Genomic DNA, 11789 nt, shown 5'->3' on the forward strand with positions numbered 1-11789 from the left:
CTCTAGAAAAAGTCACTAATGTGTCCCATGAAGAAAAGAGTCCGCTTTAAACACCTGCCAAATCTGGAGATGGTTTTTCCACCTGACAATGGCACTAGTCAAGTCAGAGTTTTGCTGTTTGCTTTTCTCCCTCCATTTCCACTGATCCAGTGGAGAGAACACACCTGGTTAACAAAAAAGGATTGGAGACAGGAAAAAAGTAGAAGATGGGAGAAGGAGAAGGAGCCATGCATTCAATCTCTTTCTACTTCAGGGGACTGTCCATCAGTAGTTCAGAGATGGGAAAGCACAGAAGCTTAGGAGAGAAGTGACGACATTTAAACTTTCTATTGCACTGGATTGGACTTAAAAATACTGAATGCTCATTACCTGTAATGACATGAAAATTCAAGAGACTGTCCCTAAATTTCATCCAGCAGAATTAGAAGACCCAGGACAATAGAATAAAAGGAAACAGAAACTATCTACAATAGTATAATACTAGAGATAGACATCTTTATTTTTTTCAGTGTTTTATTCACCAGCTTTCTGGTATTCACCAGAATAACAGACTTTACTTGGTTGCAGTGTAATAATTTTGTGATCTGCCACTGACTTTTATTTATTCCATTTATTTATGTAATTAATATCATCAATATAATTATTTGGAATTTTTATCTTAATAAATAAAGTCTGTTCTACTTATATCTTTATTTTTTTGCTATATGATCCAAGGAACACCCCTTCCAGCTCTTTGCACCCTGGAGACGAAGACTCTTCTTCACTTTTTGAAGTTTTTTGGAAAATTCTCAAAAGGAAAATTTTCTCTTTAAAATCAGGGTACACAAAGTAGTGAGCTGGAGTTAGCTAGCACCAGCTCAAAAGAGTTGCTTGTTATTTTTTTAAGAATTTTATGAGCTGACTACATCATCAATGGTGGGACCATTCCACCCCAGAAATCGACAAATGGTACATATGAGGATTTTTCTTTTTTTTTTTCTTTTTTCTTTTCTCTGAGATGCAGTTTTTAAGTATCAATCAGCATACTACAAGTGCAAAATCATTAAAATATAGGTAAAATTCTTAGGTGAAACCAAGGAAATTATAGGTCAAAACTAAAAAAGGGTAATGAATTAATTTTTCTGTGTGACTGTGAACAAATAGTAATTAAGCACAAGTTATGAGAACAGGAAAATTCCATAAAGTAGATATACATTGAAATATATAAGTGAAAGAGACAAATAAGGTCCTGTTCTCATAAAACTGCCCTTCTTAGAGAGAATGAGACAAAAAGATGAAAGATGAATGAATGAATGAATGAATGAATGAATGAATATCAAGAGTATAGTGGGGGTAAGAGTACAGTCAGAAAGCAAGATATTATTAGATATAGGACATTCAATTTTAGTGATTTATACAACAAATGGTCCTAAAATTTATCTAGGGTATTGCTAAGATTCATATGGCACAAGGTTAAGCAAAATATTAATAGTATTTTATTTAAGGTTATATACCAAAACTTAACTTTAAAAAATGTGCTTGAAAAAATTATGAACAGACTTTCTGGCTGTCTATTATACCTCACTGAGGAATAAGAGGTGAATTTCCAACTCTTTTCACCTTTAATTATACATATGAATGAACTTGCCTTTAGCAATAGTATTTTTGAAATGATTATTGATCAATAGTTCTACTTTCAGAGAATCCTGCTCTAATCTTTTATAGTTATAATGATTTAATCAAAAGTTGGCTCTTCTAAATTTATTTTCCCATAGTTCAGGCCAGAAGTAAAAGGTTCTTAAATTTCTTCACTGAACTATTCTTTTTTTCCTTCAAAGTAAAAATTGTGCTTTCATGAAAAAGTTAATATGAAAAGTACATTTATGTGGTACTAAATTGAATTTGAAAGAAGGTATAAAATTAAACCATAAACTTCTCCTGTATTAGTGAAGATTTAATTTGACTCCACTGAATAAAAACCAGAATTAACAATTTAACTCTAATTTTGATGCTAACGAATGATTATAAATAACTCTTGGGGAAATTGTGTTGCACCCTTTTAATCTCTCCTTCTCAATGAATGGTCTGTCTAGAAAATAGCCAGTAAGTTGCTGTCAATAACATTTTGAATTTAGAATATTTTCAAACATCACATAATTGTTGAAGTTCAAAATGCTTGCGTTTAATTATATTGTCCATCTATATTGATACTAATGCTTATAAAGTAAGTTAGAAATGATTTGAACATTAGAAAAGTGATGAGGTAATACTAATTCTCTAAAAACAAAGGTATGACTTCTTTGCTCCCTCATTTCAGAGCAGCCTTACATAGTCTATGGTATTTGTCTCCTTTAGAGTAAATTGAACCAGAGACCAAAAGTTTAGGAAGATACTTCTTTATTTTTTTCTGCCTTTTCTATAATTATAAAAATAATCTTTTGTAGATATATAATCATGTAATCAGGTGATCATTGTACCACTGCCATCTGAGGCATAAGAACAGAATTATAATATATACATTTATATGCAATTTTCATATATGATTTTTCCTACAAATAGCATACTCATTTACACACTTGTAACAGATAATTTTCTTCTAGCACCCCTGGCAGGATTTAAAAGCAGAAATTCATTTGGTTAAAACTATATTTTATTGTTGCTGTGTTCCTCTGCTGATGTCATCATTAATGAGCTAATGTCTACATTTATCACTTTCCTTATGTACTATAATAAATCTAAACAACTGTTTTATTTTCCTGAACTATTTTCTATAAAGCATTTATTAACAGATATAATAGTAGTTATATTACTTCCTTTAAGTCATCTTCTTTTTGTCCAACCTCCAAAAGTTAAACCTTTAAAAATAGGTCTTCATCACCCTATAATTACAAGTTCAGTTATACTTCTACATCAGTTTTAATATTAAGGCCTTATTTTAATAGCTGAAAATCTCAAAGTCCCGGAAGGATAGTTTCCAAAAGCTATAGAAAAAGGAATTATCACCGTTTCCCCCCTTTCAAATTATTCCCATTAGTTTTCCCCAAGATTTGATCAGCCTCTTCTATCATTCTACAATATTTGTCATGCTTATATTCTTCCAACAAAGTCATTAGGTTCACTAAAACATGACTAAATAAAAAGCATATTCGGACCAACATAAAACAGAGGAAGTGATTTATAAAAGTGTTGGAAGTTGTCTTGAGCTGTTGAAGTCAGTAGTTATGCCTCATATAGTCTCTGAAGTAACTTTAAACATCAAAAACTTAAAGAAATTAAATTCACCCCTCTTCATTTTTCCATATTTATTATTTTCTTAAAATAAGTCAAGCAGAGAGAGTCAATTATCATATGGTTTCACTTACTGGTGGAGCATAAGAAATAACATAGAGGACATTGGGAGATGGAGAGAAGTGAGTTGGGGGAAATCAGAAGGGGAGACAAATCATGAGAGTCTGTGGACTCTGAGAAACAAACTGAGGGTTTTGGAGGGGGAGGTGGGGAATTGGGTGAGCCCAGTGGTGGGTATTAAGGAGAGCACATATTACATGGAGTGCAGGGTGTGGCGCATAAACAATGAATTTTGGATCACTAAAAAAGATTAAATTAAATTAAATTTAAAAAATAATTGTCCTTTTTAAAATTTCTCTTCTCATTTTTGTTATCAAAAATAAAGGGATGCTGTGTGTCTGGGTGGCTCAGTCCTTAAGTATCTGCCTTTGGCTCAGGTCATGATTCCAGTGTCCTGGGACTGAGCCTCACATGGGGCTCCCTGCTCAGCAGGAAGCCTGCTTCTCCCTCTCCTACTCCCCTTGCTTCTGTTCTCGCTCTCTCTGTTTCTCTGTCAAATAAATAAATAAAATCCTTTTAAAAAATAAAATAAGGGGCGCCTGTGTGGTTCAGTCCTTAAGCGTGTGCCTTCAGCTCAGATCATGATCCCAGCCAGGGTCGTGGGATGGAGCCCTGCATCGGGCTCCCCGCTTGATTGGAAGCCTGCTTCTCCCTCTCGCACTCTCTGCTTGTGTTCCCTCTCTCGCTGTGTCTCTCTCTGTCAAATAAATAAAGTCTTTTATAATAAATAAATAAAATAAGGAAAATAAAGAGATGTGTTCTAAAAACCTGAAATACAGTCATGCTTAAAGGTTTTCTTTATCAGTGTTTAAGGCCTGTGTGGAAAGGATGTATATGAGCACTCATCCACTTCAGTGTGGCTCTCCTGCTGGCACTTTGCCAGCAAGATCTCCCTCCCTGGACCAAAGAAATTATTTTTAATTCCTATTTCTCATTTAAAAATGATGCACAGGAAGCGTGCTCAAATAAACATTAAAAAGATAACTAAGGGTAGTTGCTGGTCTCTAGGGACTCCTCCCTATGGCATCAGGAGCCACCAGTTGGTGTCCCGAAGAAGAAATAAGAAAGAGACTTGACTGCCTGTGGACACCGCCGAGTAAGCATCGTTAAAGTCTCCCCTCCCACCGCCGTCATGTCTAAGTCAGAGTCTCCCAAAGAGCCTGAACAGCTGCGGAAGCTCTTCATCGGAGGTCTGAGCTTTGAAACAACCGATGAGAGTCTGAGGAGCCATTTTGAGCAATGGGGAACACTTACGGACTGTGTGGTAATGAGAGATCCGAACACCAAGCGCTCCAGAGGCTTTGGGTTTGTCACCTATGCCACTGTGGAGGAGGTGGATGCAGCCATGAATGCAAGGCCACACAAGGTGGATGGAAGAGTTGTGGAACCAAAGAGGGCTGTCTCAAGAGAAGATTCTCAAAGACCTGGTGCCCACTTAACTGTGAAAAAGATTTTTGTTGGTGGCATTAAAGAAGACACTGAAGAACATCATCTAAGAGATTATTTCGAACAGTATGGGAAAATCGAAGTGATTGAGATCATGACTGACCGAGGCAGTGGCAAAAAGAGGGGTTTTGCTTTTGTAACATTTGATGACCATGATTCTGTAGACAAGATTGTCATTCAAAAATACCATACTGTGAATGGCCACAACTGTGAAGTAAGGAAAGCGCTCTCTAAGCAAGAGATGGCTAGTGCTTCATCCAGCCAAAGAGGTCGAAGTGGTTCTGGAAACTTTGGTGGTGGTCGTGGAGGTGGTTTTGGTGGGAATGACAACTTTGGTCGCGGAGGAAACTTCAGTGGTCGAGGTGGCTTTGGTGGCAGTCGAGGTGGTGGTGGATATGGTGGCAGTGGGGATGGCTATAACGGATTTGGTAATGATGGAAGCCACTTTGGAGGTGGCGGAAGCTATAATGATTTTGGCAATTACAACCATCAATCCTCAAATTCTGGACCCATGAAAGGAGGCAATTTGGGAGGCAGAAGCTCTGGCCCTTATGGTGGTGGAGGCCGATACTTCGCCAAACCACGAAACCAAGGTGGCTATGGTGGTTCCAGCAGAAGCAGCAGCAGCTATGGCAGTGGCAGAAGGTTTTAATTACTGCCAGGAAACAAAGCTTAGCAGGAGAGGAGAGCCAGAGACGTGACAGGGAAGCTACCGGTTACAACAGATTTGTGAACTCAGCCAAGCACAGTGGTGGCAGGGCCTAGCTGCTACAAAGAAGACATGTTTTAGACAATACTCATGTGTATGGGCAAAAAAACTCGAGGACTGTATTTGTGACTAATTGTATAACAGGTTATTTTAGTTTCTGTTCTGTGGAAAGTGTAAAGCATTCCAACAAAGGGTTTTAATGTAGATTTTTTTTTTTTTTTTGCACCCATGCTGTTGATTGCTAAATGTAATAGTCTGATCATGACGCTGAATAAATGTGTCTTTTTTTTAAATGTGCTGTGTAAAGTTAGTCTACTCTGAAGCCATCTTGGTATACTACCCCAACAGTGTGAAGTTAGAATTCCTTCAGGGTGATGCCAGGTTCCATTCGAAATTTATTTGCAAACTGCTTGGGCACAGAAGCCATTGTCTCCACAAACCTTGGTGTAGTTGAACTGACAGTTAATGTGTTGTGACCTGGAGTTCACCATTAAAAGGTCACCCAAGCAAAGTCCTGGAGTTTATTTGGTTATTAATATGATTGTTGGCACATCCTATGCAATATATCTAAATTGAATTATGGTATCAGATAAAATTATAGATGGGATTAAAGCTTGTGTATCATCCATTATCATGTGTAATCAATAAACGATTTAATATTCTCTTGAAAAAAAAAAAAAGAAAGAGACTTGAAACTAGATTGGACAGTAGCTGATTTTATTTTCTTATATACAATTTCATCTCAAATCAGTTCATGGTATTCTTAAAAGCAATGTTTATATCAAATAAGGAATCCTTGGTTCACACAGTATTCACCATGATCTTATTAGGTTTTGGGGAAGGAAAAAAAAATGGAAGTTTCCTGGCAATAAATGATAAAATATCACTCTCACAAAGAAAAATACATAAAACACTCATGTACCAGAGGTAGATTATTGGGATCTCAATTTTGTCATATCAGATCTATTTTTAGTTTAAAGTACTTTATGTTTCCATTGTTAACTAGTAATAAGCATTAGTCCTCTCAAACTCTCATTTTCTTTTGTAAGACTGCTGTATCCCATGAGTTAATGTTCCTTAGGAGATCAGGGATTGGTTCTTTCCTACTCTTATAAATAAGTAATAGGGAAAGCTGGCATACAGTAACCTGGATTGGATCTAATTTTTTAAAAGTCAGACTTGGGGGTTTGGGAGAAGGGGGTGGGATTATGGACATTGGGGAGGGTATGTGCTTTGGTGAGTGCTGTGAAGTGTGTAAACCTGGTGATTCACAGACCTGTACCCCTGGGGATAAAAATATATGTTTATAAAAAATAAAAAATTTTATATAAAAAAATAGTTAATAAAAATCAGACTTGGACACAAGTCAAGTCACCAAGTTCTCAGAGTTAAAACGAAAAAAGATTATTTTCCCAGATATGTTCTCTACACCAGAAGAGACAGTTTCCTTAAACATATTGTCTATTCTGAATGAGTTTAGTAGCAGCTGTCATATTTTAGCCAGTTTCCTACAATCACATGGAGGAAAAATGATACCACAATATTAAGAAATGCCACTAATTATTTCTGGAATTTATACATGCTACATGTAATATTTTTATTAAAATTAGTTTTATTCCCCAAAGACTGCATTATTTAAAATAGAGTGGATTGACCATCTGAGGCAGTAAGATGGCTCTGTTTAGACAAAGGCAAAAAAAGCAAACTGCATAATTCCTCAGATTAGACATTGCATCTATATTAACAATAAAATAATTTTTGTTTTTACATGATGGGTGGCAATTTCAAAGTTGATGATATTTATGTTGGATGACCAATGACAATCCTTTGATATTACTTTGGTATTCGAATTTTTTAAAGAAGAGACATTACTTGGGATTGACTTAAAACAAAAACAACTCTTTTTATATGAGACACTGGTAGTCTCACAGAATCCGAGATTTAAAGAGCCTTAGAAAATTTTTTCCGGTAAGAGCTCCTTAAATCTCAATGGTAGCCATTTTTAAAAAACTTTTTATTTCTTTTCAGCGTAACATTGGTAGCCATTTTTAGTCAACACTCACTCAAAAGCTCACCTGTTAACTGAGACTAACTTCCCAATGCCACTCAGCATTTCCATATCTCAGATCACCACTCTAATGCTGAGAAAATCATAAAGCATAAACATAACTTTAGGATGCTATAGACCAAATCTTATGTTCTCCTAAAATTCATGCTGAAACCTAATCCCCAATGTGGTGAGATCTGGAGTTGAGGCCTTTGGGAAGTGATTAGGTCATCAGAGTAGAACCCTCATGAATGGATTTAGTGCCTTTATAAAAGAAACACCATGGAGCTCCTTCATCCCTCTGCCATGTGAGGACACAGCAAGAAGATGCTATCTATGAACCAGAAAATGGGCTCTCACAGGACACTGAATATACTAAGCCCTGGTCTTGAACTTCCCAGCCCCCAGAACTGTAGAAGAGAAAAAGAAATTCAGTTGTTGATAAGCCACTAATTCTACGGTGTTCCATTATTGCAGCCCCAAAACACAATGACAAAATATGGTACCAGGAGTGGGGGTAGTGCTGTAAAAAACAAAACAAACAAACAAACAAAAAACCTAAAAATGTGGAGACAGCTTTGGAGCTGTGTAACGAAGACAGGCTACAGGAGTTTTGAGGTGCATGCTAGGAAAAAACTATGCTGCTGTGACTGGACCTTTAAAGTCAATTCTGGTGAGAGCTTAGGCAGAAAATACAAGATGTATAGAGAAAGCCTCAATCTTAGAAACTACCTTAGAAATCCTGAACAGGATGTTAGCAGAAACACAGACAGTAAGGATTGTTCTGATAAGATCTCAGAAAGAAATGGGGAACTTCTTGGAGAAAAGGTGAACTTTGTTCTGAATTGACAAAAAAAAAAAAAAAAAAAAAAACAAACTTGGCTGAATCATGTTCGTGCTCTATTGTTTTGTGGAAGGTGAAACTTGCAAATGATGAAATTGGATATTAAGCTGAAGCTATTTCTTTTTTTTTTTTTTTTTTTTTTTTAAAGATTTTTATTTATTTGTTAGAGAGAGAGATACAGAGCGCAAGCACAGGCAGACAGAGTGGCAGGCTAGAGGCAGAGGGAGAAGCAGGCTCCCTGCCAAGCAAGGAGCCCGATGTGGGACTCGATCCCAGGACGCTGGGATCATGACCTGAGCCGAAGGCAGCCGCTTAACCAACTGAGCCACCCAGGCGTCCCGAGCTGAAGCTATTTCTTAGCAAAAGTGTTGAAGATGTGACTTTGCTCCTCTGGACTGCTTATAGCAAAATGATGGAAGAATGAAATGATTTGAAGATAGAACTGGTAAGCAGACAAGGAAGTAGAACTTAAAGATTTGGTAAATCTTCAGCATATCCAAATTGCAAAAAATGACAATACTAAGGATGTGGCCAAGCACTTATTTGATAAGAGTAGTATGAATGCCGTCTCGAGAGAAATCTGAGCTCCTCTCTAAGACAATGGAAGAATGACCCTGAAGATAATTCAGAGATCATCGGAGCTGCTACCCACACCAGGACCAGAGTATAAGATCTGGGATGGGGATGGGGATTTCCAGGGGTTTCAAAGGAAGGGCCACTGGCACCTTGAGGACTTGGGTGCTCATACCCTAAAACCCAGTGTGATGATATTTTGAAATGGGGACTATGGTAGGTGATTAGGTTACGAGGGTGGATTAGTGCCTTTAGAAAAAAGATCCCACAAAGCTCCCTTGAACCTTATGCTCTTTGAGGGCACAGGAAGAAGACCATCTATGATATCCCATTATAGCAGTCCAAATGAACTAAGACATAGGGGTACCATCTCTGTGAGAGCAAGGTGAGATCTAGCAAAGAGATGTCAGATATTATACACGGTATATAATTTCTAGAAATTTCTGAAATTTTCTAGCTAAAACTAAAAAGTACTACTCAAAATCCAGGTCTGCTTATGCAGACATACATAAAACTGTTTTAAAAGAAACTTTAAGCTATTGGGCAAACTGTTACAATGTGTAACGTTGACAAAGTTTAACATGGGTGGAAACTAATATCGGATCTTTCATTATGGAAAACTCAGCCCCCTTGACTAAACTGTGGAATGTTATACCCAAGTATAGGCTCTCAAAGAAGGAATTTTGGGGGTTAGAAAAAAAAATCAAAACTCTGTCAGCCCAATAGCCAGGAAAGTGAGAAATATGAAATTTATTCAAGGCATTTTGAATAGGCTATTCCTCCACGTATAAGCTAACCCACATTAATACCATACCCAACTGCATAAACCTATTTGGCTTTTGTTTTTTTCCTCCAGAAGAAAACTGCTTTGCAACAGCAGGTTATTTTTATATGAATCCATTAAATATATTGCCAATATACTCTGTGCTTTAATTCATCAGTTGGCCATTCATAAATTTGTCAATTATGTCAGAATTAATTACCCCACTAAATTCAAATATTTTGCAACAATACCCCCAAAGACCATATTTTGTCTTGAACTTTGCATTTAACATATGTTCTTGACTTTAGATTTCTATAGATCATAAACCATTAAATAATAAGCTTCCTCCTTGGCTGATATTTAGAAACATCAAAACATTCTATCTTGAAGTCAGAAAAAGCTATGAGAACAAGTTTATTCAGGGCATAAATTCTCCCTGTGGTTTAATTAAAGATTGGTAATTAGGATTATTATGTGTTGTGGCTTATCCTGAATTTTGATCACTGTGCTTTGTTCCCAGTTGGCCCTTTTGATCTTTTCTTTCATGCTCCAAATAGTTTTACCAATTTGAGTCTGAAAAAAAAAAATCCTTTGTGCCTTTGTGACTCGATTTATAAAATAAATGTGCTACAACAGTTCAGGGAGAATATTAATGAAGATATAATAGAAACTTTATGATGAAGTTATTTCTTTTGAAATGTGCTCTGCTCAAATCCATTTCTGTATCTACTTTTGTTTTAAAATTCAATTACTCTATACTCATTTTAAAAAATAGTTATTATCAGTAGATTACCATGTATGTGTGTATATATGTGTATATATGTATAACTTACTCCCTTTCCTGTGATTTTTTAAAAAAAACATGTGTGGTTTTAATAATTTCTAAATGGAAAGCACACTATAAGCCTTTATATGAAAAGGAAAATAGTTACAGGAGATGATGTTTCCTCAAGATTTTTCAAGTGTCAGAATTTAATTATTTTTTTTACTTTTGTCAACTCTTACTGTTGCCATTTATCCAAGAGAGTCAAGAAACTATGACTCCAGAAGCTATGAATCCAGAATTTAAGTGGTTGAAAATTTGCCAGATTCACAAACGATGGTTTAGCTGTTTAAGGAGAATAAGAAGATTATATGCTGGAAAAATCTGGTCAACCACATTCAAACATTCAGAGTAACACAACAAAGAAATCTTCCACATTATCTCAATGTTCACCTTGTGGAAAATTAAGAACTGCTAGGAAAGGCCCAACCTTGTGAGCTTGATTAATGCAGCCCCAATACCAGCAAAGTCAGGAAGAGGGAAAAAAACAACAACTAAGCATTTTAGTTTCTTCTTTTTGTTTGAAAACAAAAATTCCCACTAATAAAACTTCAATTTTTAAAACCCATTTTTGGGGCACCTGGGTGGCTCAGTGAGTTAAAGCCTCTGCCTTCGGCTCAGGTCATGGTCTCAAGCCTGTTTCCTCCTCTCTCTCTGCCTGACTCTCTGCCTACTTGTGATCTTTGTCTGTCAAATACGTAAATAAAATCTTTAAAAAAAAACAAAACAAAACATTTTCTTTCATGCTACAGTTCAAAAGGAACAAACATATTGTAAACATTATCACTGTTAAATAATGGGTTACTGGCACAGTCAATTTGCTATTTTACCTTGTACAAATGGTAGTGGTGAAAAAAAATTACAGTATTATGGAAACTAGGGTTTTGTATTAATCCTTAGATGGGAATAAATAGCTGATAATTTAAATTGCATTATGTCAAACTTTTATTTTTTATGATATTCATCTAATTTTTATGATATTTTCCTTCCTATGCCTATATTCTTTGACAGATTATCTTAATTCCATAATGATCTGCCACTCTAAAATATGTTGATATGGGAATATTAGTAAGAATATATATGCGTTCTTAGCCCTTAAAATTTTAGCTCCATTTAAAATAACACTCAGGAGCTTGCAACCACTTTAGCTTCAGCTGTTCTGCCAGGGCACATTTTGCATGAGAGTCCAAGGACCTCACCAGCCCACACCCACTTAAGCTCTAGCTGTCCTGCCAGGGTGCCCCTTGTATGAAGAAC

General features: G+C 36.2%; 1 protein-coding gene across 1 annotated transcript; it reads left to right on the top strand.

Annotated features, from left to right (window-relative positions):
* Window positions 1-4409: 4409 nt before the first annotated feature.
* LOC132015115 (heterogeneous nuclear ribonucleoprotein A1-like) lies at window positions 4410-6144 on the top strand. Its single transcript, XM_059395766.1, has one exon. The coding sequence runs from the start codon at window positions 4460-4462 to the stop codon at window positions 5423-5425; it is 966 nt and encodes a 321-aa protein (XP_059251749.1). The 5' UTR covers window positions 4410-4459; the 3' UTR covers window positions 5426-6144.
* The last annotated feature ends 5645 nt before the right edge of the window (window positions 6145-11789 follow it).

Source organism: Mustela nigripes, chromosome 4, assembly GCF_022355385.1.
Source record: "Mustela nigripes isolate SB6536 chromosome 4, MUSNIG.SB6536, whole genome shotgun sequence".
Classification (NCBI taxonomy): domain Eukaryota; kingdom Metazoa; phylum Chordata; class Mammalia; order Carnivora; family Mustelidae; genus Mustela; species Mustela nigripes.